Genomic DNA, 18700 nt, shown 5'->3' on the forward strand with positions numbered 1-18700 from the left:
TGGTTCCTGGGATCCACGTCCTCCCAGGACTGAAGTCTGGAGTCCAACATCAGGACTCAACCGGCCTCAGGACCTGCTGGTCCAGCAATACACTGCAATCATCCAGTCTGTCCTCTGCCACCACAGTCCGGCTTGGACAGGACGGGAACAGACCGCAACAGACAGTCTGGACTGCAGTGAAAAGCACGCCGGATGCGGCCAGGAGTTATTCTTCTCCCGAGTCCTCCTGACCATCACATCCTGGACTCAACCTGTTCCAACGTGTCCTCTCTGGGAGGCGCCACAAGCAGGCCATCATGCAGTGTCGGTAACCCTGGACACTAAGACATCCACTCACCTGCACATGGTAACAGGGTACAGGTGAGACAAAGCAAGACGGGCACCGGCTGCAGGTGTTTCCTGCGCTGGACCAGACGTCCGTCCAGTGACAGGATGTGTGACAGTTTCGGTCAGAGGATTTCATGCACCGTCTGAACGCGGACCGGGTTTGTGTCGGTTCGAGGGTCCTCGCTGTGAAGTGTGAGCCCACTGAGCACTTTGTCCCGTTTCACCCAGGCGGGATGCAGTACTTTTACCTTGTGGTATTAGTACTGCGGTACAGGATTTGAATATTTGAATACCTCATCCACCACCGACTCCAGTCAGACATCAAACAGCCGACTGGAGGGCTGACGTCAGAGCAGCCCAGCTGTGTGTGTGTGTGAGTGTGTGTGTGAGTGTGTGTGTGTGTGTGTGTGTGTGAGTGTGTGTGTGTGAGGGGGACAGTCGCTTGCTTTCACTCTACAAGGAAGTGGAGGACATGTCGCTCCGCTGAAGGCAGAAACAAACACCGAAAACCCGTCGACTTGTGCCTGCGCTTCGAGGTAAGCTCCTCAGCGGGGATGTGGTGGGTGTCGTCCGGGTACGACACGTCTGATCCGGCCGCGATGTGGTCTAGCGAGTTGCCGTTAAAACGAGAAGCGAGGTCGGCGTTAGCCCGCGATGTAACCGGCCGCATTGTTTCCTGCGTGGCGTTCAAGGTCTCTCTGTTGATAAGCCTTAAGTGCCGGGGCTCCGTGGACTCTCAGTAGTGGCTTCACAGATTGAAAATAAGACTAAATGTGGCTGAGCGGACCCGAGTCAGTCGGTCCAGCAGTCTCGGTCTCGGATTGTGTCCACGTTTGTAGTTCCAGATGCTCCCCTCAGCCTCAGCAAACACCGGGGTGGGATTGGAAGTCTAGATTCACGGTCAGGGTCCGTCTCTCGGGCTTGGCGTGTGTGTTGGGTCTGGTTTGGGACGTCGTTACAGGGAACTAGAAGCAGGGAGGGGGATGCAGCTCCGCAGAGCCGCGGGTTCAGGTCACCATGAGACGACGCCTCAGGGGGAGAACCAGGAAGCTGTTTGTGTCGCACGGGTTTACATGGCAGCGGTGGGTGCACCGACGCGGGACTGAGACGCACGGATCCCAGGCTGTAACGTGGCCATGCTGCCGGTCTGCGCCGTGACGGACGGACAGACAGACGGGTTAGTACAGGATCCATGCGGGCCGTCATGTGATCCAGAGCCGCTCAGGGATGTGGAGCAGCAGATGCTCAGCTCAGTAAACCATGAGGCCAGGTGTGATTCACAGGCTCCAGGTACGGGGGGAAACGGCAGCACACTTTATATTAAATAATATCAGCATTAAATCCAACCACTTTGTCAAATTCAGGGAGGCAAAGCGTGTGTGTACACAGGAGCGTGTCCGGAAGGGGGAACTGAGGTGGCACTGGCCCTGAAATCTGATTGGCCACCCCGAGTGCCTCCCAGTTATTCTCAAGTATGATTTGCTATCTGCCCAGTGAGAGGCGGCTCTTAAGTGGTACTTTTTCAGGTACGGTTACTTTTTGAGGACATTGTATTTCATGGTGCCGCTCCATGGTGTTGTGATTGGTTGAACTGTTCATCTTTTAAATGTGTGTATTGTAAATGTCATAAATGTAACGTTTTAAAAAAAATCCGCGATATTTTGGCTTCACTTTTGCACAGTGGCAGGAAGTGGACAACCTCTCTTATCTTTCCCTTCTTTCTTCTCTCTCCCTCTCTTGTCATCTTCTCAGATTTTTTCCGTCCGGCTGCGGAGCTTCCTGTGTCGGACATGTGTCCTCCTGGTGTCCGTCTCCCGGCAGCTTCCTGTGACGCCGCGATGGTCCGAGGCAGCACCTCCACGTCTGCGTGTTGTCCTTAAGCCTCGTTGGCGCGAGCTCACATCGGCCACCCGTCGCTGCGATTGTCAATATTTGTGTCCAAACATGGCCGCGATTCCTCCTGGGATCCGCCTTCTGGTGTCCTTTGACAGGGACCAGTGGTGAGTGTGGATCCGTCACGTTTCCCTCTAAATGTCAGGTGTTTTGTAGCGTTGACGTTTCAGCAGCGGTCAGCACATTTTTGATCTCGCTGACTGAGCTGTGACGTCGGCCAATACGGTCTCAGGACAGCAGGTAAATGAGTACAGGAAATACTTTATTCTACCGAGTGAATCAGCCGGACAGACACACCCACTGCAGCACTAAAAGGCGGATTTTGTCCTTCCCTGACCTGTTTGACTTGTTTATACCTCCACGAATAACCAGTAATCTGTGGGTGGGGTGCCACAGGCAGACAGGAAGTAACGAGCTAACACGTCATTGGCTTTGATCTTTTTATAGGATCTGATGACAGTAAGATAATTCTGAACCAGCACAAGGGCTGGGCGAGACGACCAGCAACAAAAGACCTAATTCAAAACCAGCTGGTCATATTGAAATAATCTGCCATTGTAGTACTAAAGCGTCACGCCTCAGAGGCAAACGGCGCACAGAAAGCATCCCGTGGCAGACGTCCTGCGAGCTTCACCCTGTGCAGCAGCAGCAGCAGCAGCAGCAGCAGCAGCAGCAGCAGCAGCAGCAGCAGCAGCAGGTCCCTGTAGCTTCATCTGACAGGAGGATCAGCTGCACGCTCGCTCTCCTAAATACTCTCTAGTTTACCACAAGTGTCTTCATCCTCGGTTGAAAATAGTCCCCAGCAAACAGGGACACAAGAAGAAGACGTGTCAATAAGACGGATCAGACTCACGCACTCCTGTTGGGAGAAACATTCAGTGTTGTTTCCAGAGGATTTGTTAGTACAAACAGCCTGATTTTAAATCAGTGAATTCATATTTCAGGAAAGACTTGACTGTTATGACCTGAGGCAGCCGTCACCGCCGGCCACAAGCAGCCTGTTGTCACTGGGAGTCGTCCTGGTGGCTTTTCAGTCATGTGGAATTTAATGTAAAATACCTCAGCAGAGGCAGGGATGTGTGGGGCACAAGGCCCCCAGCTGCTGGCCAATCAGAAACCAGGTGAGCTTAACGACTGAAGGTCATCATGCTGTAGCCTAGATTTTGCTGAACCAAAGATGAGCGTGCAGCAGGTTCAGCACAGTCAGCTGTGTGTGTGGGACACACACTCGAACACACAGCCTGTCGTCCAGCTGTTGCATAAGAATGTGTCCAGCTGCTCTTTGGTCCTCACGTCTGCAGACGAGAGGCTGCTTTGTGTTTGCTCTCCAGCTGCTTTGCACACACACACACACACACACACACACACACACACACACACACACACACACACACACACACACCAGAGGTCACGTCAGACTTTCTTGTTGTTCGGGGATTCTTTCATTTTATTTTTTATTTTTTCAGTGATAATGACAGTGAGTCACTTGATAGGGTTTTAATTTTCCCAAACACTTCACAGTCACATTTAATGCACAGAACAAACCAGCAGATGATGCATTTATGACGGCTCGGAGAGAAAAGTTTCCCTGAAGCAGATCGGTCTTGCTGTTCTTTCTAAGAACATTTGGACACTCAGCTGCTGTGTGCATGATGTAGCATGACGGTGCTGCTCTGCCTTACTTCCTGTTTTGCCCAGTGGCCGCTTGTGGTATTGCAGCCCACCGGTGCCTGAATCAGATTTTGTCCAAAGACCACGGGACACTGAAACTGCTAACGGGGTCAGTCATGACTCTTTCTATTCTTAAGTTGTGATCCATGGAGGTTTTTTATTTGTAAAACATCCGACAAGGTCATGCAGGTGATAGCTAATTGAAGAGCACGCTGGCCACCTGCTGGACAGGAGGTCGTACTGCAGGTGGTCGACATGTGGGTTTGCCGACTGTGCAGTCGATCAGCCTCAATTCATTTTCAGTGCTGACAAACACAGACAAAGATAACAGAATAATCAACTTTTGTTGGCAATGTGAGAGCAAACACGACAAAACGCTAATTAAACGCGTGAAGCAACAGGAGGGCGTGACGCTGAGCACTGATGATGCGTTCTGCCCTGTCAGGGTTCCTCTGTGGCTGCACACCTTAACGTGCTGCCAGCCCAGACATCCTGTCCCTCCTGAGCACCGTGTCTCCAGGATGATCCCTCACGGCTTCTTCTTCTTCTTCTCCGTGTGCCTGAACGTTTCCCAACATGTCTCCCTGCCGTCTGGAGTGTTTCGTAATCGAGGTCGAACCAGCTGCAGAGTGCGTCACACTCGGTCTGGCTGTTGATTGCTTAGCTTTTATATGTTTGCTTGTTACACAACGGGGCCGGGAGAGGCTCTGATGTCGGCCACACGCCTGGAGCTGAGACAGCACAAACGTCCCTGTGTGCCGCCTGCTTCTGGAGGGTGTGTGTCTTTGTGAAAGGTGGTGGTCTGTGCTGCAGTTCACACACGTCTCCCGTGTCCCCTCTCTGCAGGTACAGAGCGCTCACCTTCATCCTCACCTTCCTCCTGTACACCAGCTTCCACCTCTCCAGGAAACCCATCAGCATCGTCAAGGTAACGCAGGACACGCGACAGGTTCAGGTCTTCAGCTCTGACCTGAGATTTGCTGGAACTTTTTTAAACTGGTATTTTCAGGTTAAATTAAAGGAAAGAACAACAACAATAATTATAAAGATCTTTATTTACAAAGAGCCTCACAACAGCTGCAAAATAAAGCGGAATCATAAGATCAAAGCAGGTTGAAAACAGAAAGCAGATCACAGACTGAGCCCCCCGGATCCCCTCAGGCAGATCCCCTTTAGTTCTCAGCTCCACCTGAGGATCTCTCACGGTGCTATGAGGTCCGAAGGGGGTCTACTGCGAGCCTGTTAACGCCGGCTTGTTTTGTATCCACAGAGCGAACTCCATAAGAACTGCTCAGCAGTCGGCGAGTTGGCCACCATCGCCTCCAGCAGCAGCAGCAGCAGCAGCAGCAGCATCAGTGGCGGCAGCGTTGCTCAGCAGCCCGCGCTGCCGTCTCCCCACACAGATGTGGACTGCAGCTGGAAGCCTTTTGGTTGGTGCCCGCCTCACTCAGGACGTGTCAGAGTTTTTCTGGCTCTGATACGAATGACACGATTGATTACGAGCGATAAAAATGCTTCCTGTAGCCGCTGTGGGTGTCCTGTCCCGAAACACTCTCTTTTCTTTCTGTTCTCAGATAAAAGGAACTACAAGCAGCTGCTGGGAGCCATGGACTACTCCTTCCTCTGTGCCTACGCCGTGGGGATGTACCTCAGGTGAGAGGGGGAGGAGGGGAGGGCGGGGGCCAACGGGGGAAGACGAAGAGTTAGTTTATGTAAGGAAAGGAAAGGAAAGGGGAAAGCATTCGAGCCCTCTGATGGCTCAAAGACAGGACAGTCTGTGTGTGCTCGTGTTGTCCCGTCCTCTGTGAAGGCTTACTGACGACACAGTGTTGTTGTGGTTGATGTGATGTCATCACTGTGCGCCCACGCAGCGGCATCATCGGGGAGCGCCTGCCCATTCGTCTGTACCTGACGGTGGGCATGCTGACCAGCGGCCTGTTCACCTGCCTGTTCGGACTGGGTTACGCCTTCAACATCCACAGCCTGGGCTTCTACATATCTGTCCAGGTGAGACACGCCGGGCTGCGGTCGCACAGGTGGATGTTAGCTCACGCTTCACGCAGACAAACGAACGCTCATTCATCCTGTCGTGATTTCAGGTGGCCAACGGCTTGGTCCAAACCACCGGCTGGCCCAGTGTGGTGACCTGCATCGGCAACTGGTTTGGAAAAGGAAGGTAGGCTGTGGTCCCAGAGAAAAAATGTCTGGAAAGAGAGAAGCTAACCAGTGAGGCTGCAGCTGCTTCTCACGTAGCCAATCAGAACCTTCAGTTCAACCTTCATCATCACACTCTTCAGACCTTCATTGCTGATGTGTCTCCCCGTCAGGCGAGGCCTCATCATGGGCCTGTGGAACTCGCACACCTCGGTGGGAAACATCCTGGGCTCTCTGATCGCCGGCTACTGGGTGTCCTCCAACTGGGGCCTGTCCTTCATCGTCCCGGGGCTCGTCATCGCTGCCATGGGCGTCGTCTGCTTCCTCTTCCTCATCGAGCGTGAGTGTTGTTCGGATTTCTCGTGACTGGCTCGACCGAAGCGCCGAAGCGGCCGCTCACTTTAACGTTCCCATCCTCTTCTTCCCTCCCCAGACCCGAACGACCTGAAAAGCATGTACGCTCAGACGTCTCCGCCGGTGGACACGGTGAGACCACAGGTCTTCATTCCTCTCGTGCAGGCTTGTGTTTTGTCTCGCCTCAGGATCCACACCCACTGCTGGATTTGTGGGGAATAAAGCAGAATTATGAGTCATGCAGACGGATGAGAAGCACAGCAAACGCAGAGGGCTGAACATGAAGGCTGAGCTCACTTTGTCCTCATGTTTACCCTCCCGTCATGATGCTGAGGACAGAGTGGACGCCTGCACAGAGTTTGTCCCACTCTCTCTTCTTTCAGGCAGTTTAGTTTGAGAGACAAAATCTGCTGCCAGAGTTCACTTTGACTGATGCGTGTGACGGCCAGGAGACATCGAACGCAGCGAGAAAGCGACGGGTGGAGCGGGTGTGCATAATAAATGAGGCTTGTTGTTTCTTCCTGCAGGTTCCCAACAGGAGCTGGGGTGGTGCGAATGGCCACGCTGAAGCGCATCGGCAGTACAAGGACAGCAAAGCCCAGGTGTGTGTCGTGTTAATGATCACGTATCGGACATTTGATTCTGATCAGCGACAAACAGGGACAAGCACGTAAACACCACAGAGTCCGGTGATGCGTTCAGGTGCGCTGCTGTGCCCAGGTGTCCGGCAGCTTCAGCAGTCAGGCTGTCAGGTTGAGTGGGATGCTGGACAAACGGTGAGAATCATCCTGAGCCTCACTGAGGCGTCCACCCTGCAGCCTGAGGGTCACCACCCTCATCTTTCACTCACTTAATGCACTTAGTCACTTAGTGAAGCTCACAGCAGTCCTGCACCATGTGGTCTCACGGCAGTCCTGCACCATGTGGTCTCACAGCAGTCCTGCACCATGTGGTCTCACAGCAGTCCCGCACCACATGGTCTCATCCATACTTTGTGTTTTGGTGGAGTCTGTTGATTGTGATCGCTGTCAGACAGTTTGTGAGACGTCACCTTTTAAATTCTCTAATGGTGAAAATGTCTCTTGAGTTACTGTGGACTCGTTGTCCCTGGGTGATGGACGGGACGAGTCTCGCAGCTCTCATCTGGTCTCTGTCCTTCAGAGCTACGACACGGAGCTGCTGCTGCCCAGAGACAGCGTGTGTGTCCCCGTGCAGCCGGTGGTGGTGGTGAAGAGGGAGTCTGAGCCATCGCCTATCAGCTTCATGGGAGCCCTGCGGATACCAGTCAGTCACACACACTCACACACACACACTCACACACACACTCACACACACACTCACACACACACTCACACACACACTCACACACATCAGGTCCAGTGTGAGCAGGTCAGTTCTTAGTTGGTGTCCAGCTGATGGTGATCGTTTGTCCTGTCTCTGCAGGGGGTGGTGGAGTTCTCTCTGTGTCTGCTGTTCGCCAAGCTGGTCAGCTACACCTTCCTCTTCTGGCTGCCGCTCTACATCACCAAAGCAGGTGAGGACCAAAGCGAACCACAGCCGCTGGCGTGCTGTCAGAGCACGTTTTTATGTCTGCGCCGTGAACAATTAAAAGCAAACCTTCCAGATGATCATTTTGGTAGCTTGGAGAATTTGGAGACAGAAAGAGACGCGTCTCGAGTCTCTCGTGTTTGTAATGGCTGTTCAGCCTTCAGAGCCTGTGCCGCACCTGTCAGTCACACCCGCACATGCAAACATGGAGTCCAGCTTTGAAACTCGCCGCAGGCAGTCGGGTTTAAAAAACCTGCACCAGTTTGGGCGTTAAAATGGTGTTGGACAGAGCTGAACTCTGGCTCTTCTTACAGAGCTGTGCAACGTGATCACCGAGCTCTGTGTGTGTGTGTGTCTTAGCTCACCTGGATGCCAAGAAAGCTGGAGATCTGTCCACCCTCTTTGACGTGGGAGGAATAGTGGGTAGGTGCTTTGTTCATATTTTCCTTTTATCCTGCTCTTGAGAAAGAGAGAGGTGTGTGTGTGTGGTGTGTGTGTGTGTGTGTGTGTGTCAGTCATTTTTCTTCCCACATTCAGTTCCTGTCAGTATCAACTGACTTTTGTGTATTATTGTTGTAAAGAAAGACGATACTGTTATTTCTTGGTCTCATTCTTGTCTGTGTGTGTGTGTGTGTCTGTGTGTGTGTGTGTGTGTGTGTGTGTGTGTGTACGTGTGCATGCACAGGGGGGATCTTGGCAGGTGTGATCTCTGATAAACTGGGGAAGAGAGCCACCACCTGTGCTGTCATGCTGCTGCTGGCTGCTCCCACAGTAAGTTTCCACCCACTCTGAGAAAACCTGACGCTGTGTTTTCCACTTCAGACGGTGTGAGATTAGGAAGGTCAGACCCACATTTAACTTCTGGAAGGAATCCAACTATTCTGTGGCCGTCAGACAAACAAAGAAGTGACACATTAATCAAAAGCTTTGAAAAAGCTCAGCAGGCGTCTGTTTGTGTCTGGCGCCCCCTGCTGGGCGGCAGCTGAAGCTACAGGACGTCTTCAGTGACTGATATGCTCTCTTCACTTGTATGAACGTGACATCAGGCTCGTTAGTTGAGACATGTGAGTCGTGAACGCTGTGTGTTTTGTCTTTGTCCTGCAGCTCTATGGCTTCTCCATGATCAGCCAGTTCGGTTTCGGGCCAACAGTCGGTAAGTCTGATCCAGTCATCAGTCAATTCAGTGCTGTTTTTCAGAGGTCATGAATTATAGAAGGGATTAGCTTGGTTTCCTTCCTGTTCTGGGTCTTTGGATCTTTGGTAAAAACATGCTGCAGAGAGTGAAAACAAATTACAGCCAATCCAGACAATGTCCTCCAGGCCTCTAGGGGGAGCAGTGAGTTTGAATCCAGACCAGAAATCAGACAGACAGACAGTAAAACTCCACAGGGTCCCCTTTAAAGATGTTGAAATGCTGTGAATAGCACAGTTCACAGTGTCTGGTTTGTTCAGATCGTCTCAGAGCTCCAGAGCCGTGCAGCCGGCGACCAGCAGATGGCGCCAGGGCTGCACAGAAGAAAAGCCCCCGATATCACACCACACGGTGTCCACATCCATCACGTTTGTTAAACTTTGACTGGTTTTTATTCCAAGCACCTTGTCATAGACATGTCTACGCAGCAGCCCAGATGTGGGCCTTCTGAGGTGTACAAATGAACCTCTGGACGTCCCTCTGGGTGATCAGCTGCTCGTCATGTCAGCATAAGGTCACATGACCTGGTCACCATGACCTGAATTGCTCATCAGTGAGTCTGACGGCTCGTGGTGGTCGCAGCTGCAGCTCATCGTCCTGTCGGTGTGCTGGCGGCAGCGTGTTCAGGTCTCATGTGACGCAGAAGAAGAAGAAGAGCAGCTCTCCTCACTCGCTCTGTGTTTCAGGCATGCTGTTGGTGTGTGGAGGTCTCGTCAACGGACCGTACGCCCTCATCACGACCGCCGTGTCCGCCGACTTGGTAAGCGTGTTTAATTGCACTCGTGAGCGCCGACTCGCTCTGCACTGTCTCAGGCTCACTCTGTCTCCTCTGACCTTTGACCCCAGGGGACCCACAAGAGCCTAAAAGGCAACGCCAGAGCCCTGTCGACTGTGACGGCCATCATCGACGGCACAGGGTCTGTAGGTGAGTGTCACGCTTTAGTTTTTATCAAACAAGCAGGAGAAAATGGTCGGCGAATTTGTCAGGGACTATTTTTAGCGGAGGATTAATCCGTATTTGGGCTTGAGTGAAATGTAAGACTCGCTGTAGCTTCGTGGATTTTCAGTCCACACACAAACGATGCTGGTTTGTGTTTCTGGCATCAGGTGCGGCACTGGGCCCCCTGCTGGCCGGGCTGCTGTCTGCGGGAGGCTGGGATCAGGTCTTCTACATGCTGATGGCGGCGGACTTCTTTGCTCTGCTGGTGAGTGCTTTAAAATCCCGGTTGTTTCCAGCAGCAGGCAGATGTTGAAAGTGAATCTGCTCTGTGTGTTCGACCTGCACAGCAGCAGTCAGCTGACTGATCAGCTGGGGCCTCGTGACAGGAAGAGGTCCTCACTGCTTCTCCCAGCTTCACTTTCCTGACAGTTCATGTTGTCCCTCAGCTTCTGCCATACAGACCAACAACAAGCTGCTGCCAGTTTGAGCTCAGGACAGGCGCTCTGCCCCCCTGACCTTCTGCAACAGCTTGTTTCTTATGCTGAGATGTTTCTGTCAGACTAACATTTGAATGTGTGTGTGTGTGCAGCTTTTGCTACGACTCGTGCTGAAGGAGCTGACCTCAAATAAATCCCGTCCCATCTCGGCTGTAGAGTAAGTCCTGATTCTCCTCTCGTCGTTTGACTGCACCTCCTCTTTCTGTTTGATTCTGTTTGATTGTCTGCGTCGGGTGTTTGGTTTGTGAAGTCTGGAAACACACAGAAATGAAAAGTAACATCAGAGTCCACTGCAGCTAAAAGGTTGACGACATCTCGATGGAGAACCTCAGAGTGTGAAGCATCAAAGAAACCCGAGCGGAAACTGCAGTACAAAAACATGAGGGCAGTAAAACAGTGAAGGCGGCTGCGGGTTAATGAGTGTCAGCGGTGAGTTGTGGCGCTGGCACTGACCTGCAGTCCCGAGTAAAACATTAGTGATGAGCAGTTTAAGGTCTTTATTTAGCTCACAACACTTGGCGGATGCCATGGAGGAAACGCTGCTTCCCCGGCCTGACAGCTTCAGCTCAGGTTCACGGGGGAAGCTCCACACGTCCAGAGACCTTCTGAAAGTCCCAGCTTAGAAAGCGTCTGGGCCACAGGATGAAGGTTCAATCCAAACACAGCAACAAATCAGAGTTTTGGGAGACGAGCGAGTGACGGTTTGATGTTTGTGAGACGGTCAGAAGGTTCATTTTTCACTCGGCTTGTTGCTCTTAAAACTGAACGAGAGCCGACTGATGGACGTGGTGCTAACGTTTGTCTCCTCCTCACAGGATGAAGGAGCACTGAGCACTTTGTACGGCACCGCCTCCACGCAGGAGCAGCGAGTGCATCGAAACCACTCGTCCAAGCCTGAAATGGACTCCCCGGACTCTGCTGGACGCCGGACGTCAACCTCCCAAAACAACATGTGTGTTAGCGCAGCTGCAGACGTCCTCCCTGTTGACCCCGAACACACTACCTGCTCAGTCTGACCTCACTGTGTGTGTAGCTACGAGTGACATTTATTTATTTCAGATAGAAACCTTTGAAACGGCAACTTCCATGACTGCGTTCTTCTGACTCAAAGGCCGCCGGTGGGACCGAGCTGGACGCGGCCTTTGAGTCAGTTTCCCCTCGAGTGTCTCCACGTGGTTTTACACACCCAACAACAGCAGGACTGGAGTGTGAGTTTATTCATTCATTTAGTCTGGAATGGAGACATGAGAGAAGGTGGAAGCGGTGCCAGCCGGACCCGATCTACCAGGGAGGTTTCCTACCCGGCGGCGGACAGAACGGACAGGAATCCTCTAAATTAAATTTCCTCACTGTTTCACAACCTGCTGTTGATCACAGCAGCCTCAGGTGGTCGTTTCTGCTTCTGCTGCTGCTGTTAACGTCGCTCTGCTGAGAGAGAGAGGAAATGACTCCGAGACCACTACGACTGTCTGCTGCGTGGAAGTCGCCGTTTCGCCGTCACCTTTGCCTTACTGAACCAAAGAGACTGTGCTGTAATTTAAAGAGAGTGCTTGTTTTAAAAGGCAGTTAATTTATTCCTGTCAGCTCTGTGGTGGTTTCCCTCCCCTCTGAATGCACCAAAGTTGTGTTTTTATGCAGAAGCTCGTGATTTTCTGTGAATGTAAAGCTCTGCTTAGATGGCGGACGCGTCAGACCTCGTTTGGATCCACGTTGCAGTGCAGTGTTGGTGTTTAGAGCAGCTGAATCCTGTCTCCGTTTGCAACATCAGTGACTTTAACGCGTCCACTTTGTGATCTTCTACAGCATAGAATCATGTTGCTGATCATCGTGAAACTCGAGAAGCTTAGAGGTTTCTTTCCACATTTACTTTCATATTTATGATCTGTTAATTTATTAATTTAAAGGCAGACTCCTGGTGATAAATCAAAAGCTGAGGGATGATTTCCGTCGCGGTGGCGGCACTGAGACGACGTTGTTGAACAGAGCACATGTTGAGTGTTCATCGCCGTTCGTTGTGTAGGACTCGTACTTGAATCGTTGTGTGCCTTGTCCGTCTTTATGCTGGGAAGCTGATTTTGTACAAATTAAAAAAAAAAGGAAAAAACCATCAAAATGTTTCCTCGTCATTTGTGGATGGTTAACTCCCAAAGCATTCTGGGAAAACCAAAACATTTGTTGTGTTCTCTTAACTCTTTCGGGGTTGTGTTTTTGATGGCTTCTTCCTGCAGCGTACTGCCACAGGCCGGCTAAATCGGTCCGGTTCCTGGCATGGAGTGGCCTCGAGTCTCAGCTGGAGGTGGCAGGTGTCACCAGAAACGGCGAGCGTGTGACAGGCACAAACCCACTCAGTGACACGGGCAGACACACACACGAGGATCGGGAAGAGGCCGCGAATCCAAAACTCGCCGTCTGCGTTGGCGTCGACCGCCCAAACAGCTCGTGTGACAAGAGCCAGAAAACTCATTCGTTTTCTCTCTCAGAAAGTTTGTCTGCGCATTCAGTTCTGCAAACAAGTGATCTTAATTTAATTCACTTTAATGATGTAATCGTGATTTACTGCTCAGATGTGTCAAACAGAAGTAAACGTGGAGCCACTGGGTCCTTTTGGACGCAAATGTTTGACTACGGCTTTGTGTGGAGCGATGAGGACCGAGGAGTCCGAGCCAGGACTGGTGTGCACAGGAAGAGAGAGCAGTCGCCTCTGAAATCGGATCCGAATCAGACTGTTCACACTCTCATGAACAAAGCAGATCTGAGAGTCAGATTTGGACCATCTTTGTCTGCAGGCTGATTTATTTGATATGACTGTCGGGACAAATCTGAATCTGTCCTTTAACGCCCCCCCCCCTTTATGCTAAGCTAATTGCTAAGCTGCTGTAGTTCATATTTCACAGGCAGACGTGAGGTTAAAGTAAACTTTTTCATCCAACTCCCAGCAAGCTTTCCAAATGTCTGCACTAATTCCAACTCAGAGGCTTAATTCCATTCATTTCATTTTCCTAAACTCTCAGACTACGAGTTGAAAGACACATCGCAGCCGTTTGCCCCAAAACTCAGATGAAATTTTTATAATAATTAATTATAATAAATACTGATATAAAAATATACATTAGAAATGTTAAGCTACCACCATCTGAAATTATCAGGAGCAAATGTTATCCATACTAAACAAACTGACTTTCTTGTTGCTAGTTTCAGCATCACTGCAGTTCTGTGTGTGGTTTGTCCGAACAAAGCGATGAACACCTGAACGCCTCACAGTCTAATAAACAGCCTGATGCTAACACTTGTGTTGCACTGGGCCAACGTGGTGAATTCCCACACTGCAGTAGTGTATGTGTACTTTTACTTCATATCTGAGTGACTCAGTCTGTGGGGTACAAGCCCGCACGCGGGGGCTGCGGGACGTCACTCAAACTGCTCCGTGATTGGTGGAAACGAAGACTGTACAAGCGCTCTCTTCCAGGTGCTCCACACACAAACACAGGCTGCTGTCACCTGTGCACCTGTGTGTGTGTGTGTGGGGGAGAGAGGGGGGCGTGGACGCGCGTGCACAGGCTTTATGAGATGCGGTCAGGGAGGTGACAGAGCGCGGAAAGACAGACAGACAGACAGGCGGTCAGCTGGGATGTCGTCGGGGCGCTGACTCCTCTCTCACCGCCCCCCTTCGGTTTGTCTCGCCGCGGTGGGAGTCGGACCGGAGCAGCGACACGGAGTCCGGAGCAGCAACCGCACAGCGACGCACCCACAGCGCGGACAGGAGAGCGGACCATGGGCTCCGCTTCGTCCTCCTACCGGGTCATTTACCTGGACGTGGACGGCAGGATTCAGAAGGTACGACACACACACACTCTCACACACACACTCTCAGTGTGCGGAGGCTGTGTGACAGAAATGAGAGCAAACACACAGCGACGAGCCGAGGGACGGCAGGTAGGGACGGAGCGGCTCAGCTGAGGACTCACCTGCGGGCTGGACGTCCAGCTCGGTCACAGTGAAGGAGGAGCTGACGGTGTGGACAGTGAAACAAAAGTCACTTTTGAAAAGGAAGCAAAAGTTGGTATGATCTGAAAGAAACTCTGCTGGTTCATTTTTTCCCCGGCTGTTCACTAATTATTAATCAGGTTAATTTGCCAATTAATTAATATTTACCATGGTGATCTGCCGTAAAGCGCAGGATGTCAAAGCTGACGGTTTCAGATCGAGATGCGCAATCCACCTCTCAGGTGAATCGTAGAGATCGCGATATTTTCATTGACTGGCACGTGAACGACCCAGTGGCGCGATGGAGCCAACTGGACGACCCCGCTGATTGGAAGAACTAAAAAACCGTCAGTGAAGTGTTTGAAAAGAAATGCACCGTCTGCAGGGCAATCCAGAGCTGAGGGACGAGATCCAGAGCTGAGGGACGAGATCCAGAACCGAGAGACGAGATCGCAGCTCAGGTCAGGGACTGTGATCCAGAGCTGAGGGACGAGATCCAGAACTGAGGGACGCGATCGCAGCTCAGGTCAGGGACTGTGATCCAGAATCGAGGGACGAGATGCAGCACAGGTCAGGGACTGTGATCCAGAACTGAGGGACGAGACGCAGCTCAGGTCAGGGACTGTGATCCAGAACTGAGGGACGAGATCGCAGCTCAGGTCAGGGACTGTGATCCAGAATCGAGGGACGAGACGTAGCTCAGGTCAGGGACTGTGATCCAGAACCGAGGGACGAGATCCAGAACCGAGGGACGAGATCGCAGCACAGGTCAGGGACTGTGATCCAGAACTGAGGGACGAGACGCAGCTCAGGTCAGGGACTGTGATCCAGAACCGAGGGACGAGACGCAGCACAGGTCAGGGACTGTGATCCAGAAGCTGGAAGATATGGCAAAGTGTGCTTGTGGGGGTTTTATAGAAATGGGTTGTGGCGACTTTTACTGTCGACATTTGAGTCTCGGTCTGCAGTCGTGTAAAACCTAAAAGTGCTGATGATGTGGTTTTCTCCGGGGCCTGGGAGCTTCTGGAGAAGCTGATGTGGTAGTTTGAACGCTGGCCGTGTCGTGGTGCCGTTCGTCAGGGCTGCCCTCGGTGTCGTGTGTCGTTCCCAGCAGGCCGAGGTCGTCACAGATGAGCTCTGAAAGCCGCTCGTGACCGCGGTGACGCTGAGCCCTTTGCAAACGGAGTGCACAGGTGAACGGCGCCCTGCAGGTGTGCGTCGCTGCTGCTCGTTTCTGCTCCGCTGGTCCCTCTGAAGAGCTGCGAGGTTGAAGAGTAACTCGGGCTCTGACCTCTAAATACGCTCCGCGGTTCCTGTTACACATTCAGCTCTCACGTAGATTAAAGAATGTAGGTCATCCCGGCGAGGCACGTGAGCGCCGACCTGAGAGCTCAAGCTGTTGTTTTTACACCTCGGATGTTAATGGTTTCAGTGCGGTGAAAACCTCCACCCGTGTGACCTTCCTGTTCCCACCCGCGGTCCAGAGTCCGACTGGGAGACGCCGACGAGGGGTGACTGACCCGGTCTGCTCCACGCTAGGCGCTCGGCGCCGATCAGAGTGACTGTGAAGGACTCAACGTCAGACAGGTTAAATGTCTGATCGATCGGCCTAATCGATCAAATTGATCAGGTTAAATGACAACGACAACAACTGTTGGATTTTACTTAAGATGAGCTGAAAGGAAAATCGGTCAACGACGAGAACCAAAATCCCGTCAGAACGTCGACTGTGACGGGAGCCACAGGAGACAACCAAAATCACTGATGAGTGACATCATCTTCAGGTTGATTGAGAAAACACACACACACACACACACACACACGTCTGAAGCTCACCGCCGAGCTGTCAGCGTGTTCGCGGTTTGCTCTGCTCTGTTTACTCTGACAAACCAGTGGAGGAGGAAGCAGCTCATAAAGGGCCATATAACCCGTTCACGCCTCCGTCCTCTTCACACACAGAGAGAGTGTGTCTCGTCTGAGTTCACTTCGGTGCGTTGGACACAAAGGGGACAGGAGGAAGACCGTGTCACCTGAGACACGGACTCGATAAACCACCTCCATCTGTTCTGCCGACCTCCCGCGTTACAGGCTTGGCGGCGGCGTGGTGTGAATCCTCTGGGTTCAGAGATCTGATCAGATCTGGGTCAGGTTTACAGACCGAAGGTTAAGTCGGTGCTGAGCTATAAATCAGTATATTGATATGATGATATGGTCTGGATGCTTCATAAGCGTTTTATCGGTTTTAAATCTGCGTTACGGTAAAGTGATGTAACTTTCTGAGCTTATCGCGCCGTCCAGCAGCGGGTTCATGTTCCTGTTTTCCTGCTCCAGGTGAAGGTGCATTCTTTATTCATTTCAGATTAGGGCTCAGCTGCGCTCTCGACACAGCAGCTTGTGTAACAGGGCCGTCGTGAGCGCTGGGCTCATTGTCTCCTGTAATCAGATTCCACTCGGTCTGATCCGGTCTGGGTATTTGCATGACAGTGGCTGCTTCGCCGCCCTGAGGCCTGCGGCGGCGGCAGCGGGGGTCCGTTGGGACGAAGTGGGTTTTGTTATTGAAATCAGCTGCTGAGTCTCAAACCCACAGCGTAAGTTTATTTAGCAGAGATGATTAATAATGTTTCAACACCTTCGCTCGTCACATCCGTTCATTTCTGTCGCACCGAAACGCGTCGGGCCTTTTCCGTCAGTGACGGAGCCGAGGAGACCCTCAGATCTGCTGTGTCTGTCGTGGCCCAGAACATTTGGTCATAAATGTTAGTCTCATTAATTCTGCCACATTAAATCCAGTTAATCAAAGACTGTAAGGTGACCCGACTCTCCAGCTGACCTCCACCAGCGCCTGTCTCCTCCACCTGTGACAGGTTGCCACTGCCAGACCGCTGAAGTGCTCTCTGACCTCCTCCTCCACAATCATCTCTTCATCCGCCCTCCTGTCGGCCCTCCTTAAACCCTCCCCCCACCCGCCGACGCTGCCAGGCCTCCCCGAGTCGCCGCCTCGCCTCCGTCGTCCCCGTTCGTACGCCGCGGGGCGACACGAGTCACGTGTCACGTTCAGCCACTGTGCTTGACCTTGTTTATGAAACAGGAAATATTTAGTATTTATTTACCGCCTTACGCCTCCACGCCCGCACGCCGCAGCTTCTCCCCAGTGGCTGATTGTCCCACTTTGACATCCAGCAGTCGGAGGAGGAAGGAGGAATGCAGCGTCCTGCGTGACGGGACCGCCGGTTTGCTCGAGTTTCACGGACGTTTGCAGCCATGAAAGCTGAGGACGACACGGCACACATGGCCTTCCTGTTCCTGTCAGCTGGATCCGTGTTGAACCGGCTGAGGAAGTAAACCTGAGCAGGTTTGATCAGAACGTAACTTTATTACAGAATTGGCGGTTATGTTGTGACCAGGTTTGAACTTTACCACGAAGTCTTCGTCCTCGTGTCTTCTCGTAGGTCGGTGCGTCGATCCGTTGGGTTGTTTCCTTGCTTGTGTAAAGCTTCCTGTTGTTGTCGTTCCTGCCTGTAGGCACTAAATGATCTGCCTTGTTTGCTGCACAGCCGAGTGCAGCACACACTCAAACACACACTGTGGGTCTGTACTGCGCGTCAGTCGTTCTCACGTCTCTGCTCTGCGTCCCAGAGGAAGTGCTCAGTAACTGGACGCCTGTCTGTGAGCAACACACTGCTGACAGCGTGCAGCGGCGTGTTCAGGAGCAGATCCCTCAGGCGTCACGCGTTAACGCTCGCAGCAGGCCGACAGCGACGCTGACCACCTGCTGTGGTCGCGGCTCCTCCTGGTGGACGGATGAAGCGCTGCAGCTGCTCAGAGGCGTGTCGGGGGGTTCAGCAGCTGCTCGGTCATCGACTGTGAATCACACCCAGCGTCAATGTGTGTGTTGCTCTCCCTCAGGTGGTGTTCAGCCGGTTCTGCAGCCCGTGTGACATTAAGGAGCTGTTCTGCACCGCCCTTGGTGTGCCGAGGTAACACACACACACACACACACACACACACACACACACACACACACTCAGCAGCTCTGTTAGTTCCCTGTCAGCTTCAGCACAGTGATAATCAGCTCTCGTGAAGCTGCTGCTCCTGTCTCACTTCACACTTGGCACCAGTGGCGTGTGATTAATCCGGTCT

At 52.2% G+C, this 18700-nt stretch overlaps 2 protein-coding genes across 9 annotated transcripts in view; both read left to right on the top strand.

Moving 5' to 3' along the window:
• The first annotated feature begins 709 nt into the window (after window positions 1–709).
• Window positions 710–13377, top strand: slc37a1 (solute carrier family 37 member 1). Of its 5 annotated transcripts, none has more exons than XM_046403903.1 (20): window positions 710–863; window positions 2080–2327; window positions 4738–4819; window positions 5162–5321; window positions 5466–5544; window positions 5763–5898; window positions 5991–6067; window positions 6219–6385; window positions 6479–6531; window positions 6927–7001; window positions 7561–7683; window positions 7843–7933; window positions 8308–8370; window positions 8633–8718; window positions 9052–9100; window positions 9826–9899; window positions 9986–10064; window positions 10247–10344; window positions 10669–10733; window positions 11392–11545. In XM_046403903.1, exons 2-20 carry the CDS (start codon window positions 2272–2274, stop codon window positions 11405–11407), a joined length of 1629 nt encoding a protein of 542 aa, XP_046259859.1. In that variant the 5' UTR covers window positions 710–863; window positions 2080–2271; the 3' UTR covers window positions 11408–11545. The 5 variants fall into 5 exon arrangements, with proteins under 5 accessions (XP_046259859.1, XP_046259855.1, XP_046259857.1 ...); XM_046403901.1 differs by lacking the exons at window positions 710–863; window positions 10669–10733 and adding exons at window positions 887–1597; window positions 1692–1853 and having other exon boundaries at window positions 11392–13377; XM_046403899.1 differs by lacking the exon at window positions 10669–10733 and having other exon boundaries at window positions 11392–13377.
• A 795-nt stretch (window positions 13378–14172) lies between these two features.
• The window catches only part of pde9aa (phosphodiesterase 9aa), a 22380-nt gene continuing 17852 nt past the window's right edge, over window positions 14173–18700 (top strand). The window contains exons 1-2 of one of the 4 annotated variants that reach the window (XM_046403730.1): window positions 14173–14410; window positions 18467–18537. In XM_046403730.1, coding sequence (XP_046259686.1) covers window positions 14348–14410; window positions 18467–18537 — 134 coding nt within the window. In that variant the 5' untranslated portion in view covers window positions 14173–14347. Of the gene's footprint in view, window positions 14411–14976; window positions 15022–17588; window positions 17913–18466; window positions 18538–18700 lie in introns of those variants that run through there. The other 3 variants (XM_046403729.1, XM_046403732.1, XM_046403731.1) reach the window with 3 other exon arrangements.

Source organism: Scatophagus argus, chromosome 11, assembly GCF_020382885.2.
Source record: "Scatophagus argus isolate fScaArg1 chromosome 11, fScaArg1.pri, whole genome shotgun sequence".
Taxonomy (NCBI): Eukaryota; Metazoa; Chordata; class Actinopteri; family Scatophagidae; genus Scatophagus; species Scatophagus argus.

Coding starts and splice junctions, on each gene's coding strand:
- slc37a1 (XM_046403899.1), top strand. CDS start 2,272: ATGGCCGCGATTCCTCCTGGGATCCGCCTTCTGGTGTCCTTTGACAGG. Junction 4,820..5,161: donor AACCCATCAGCATCGTCAAG/GTAACGCAGGAC, acceptor TTGTATCCACAG/AGCGAACTCCATAAGAACTG. Junction 9,101..9,825: donor CGGTTTCGGGCCAACAGTCG/GTAAGTCTGATC, acceptor TCTGTGTTTCAG/GCATGCTGTTGGTGTGTGGA.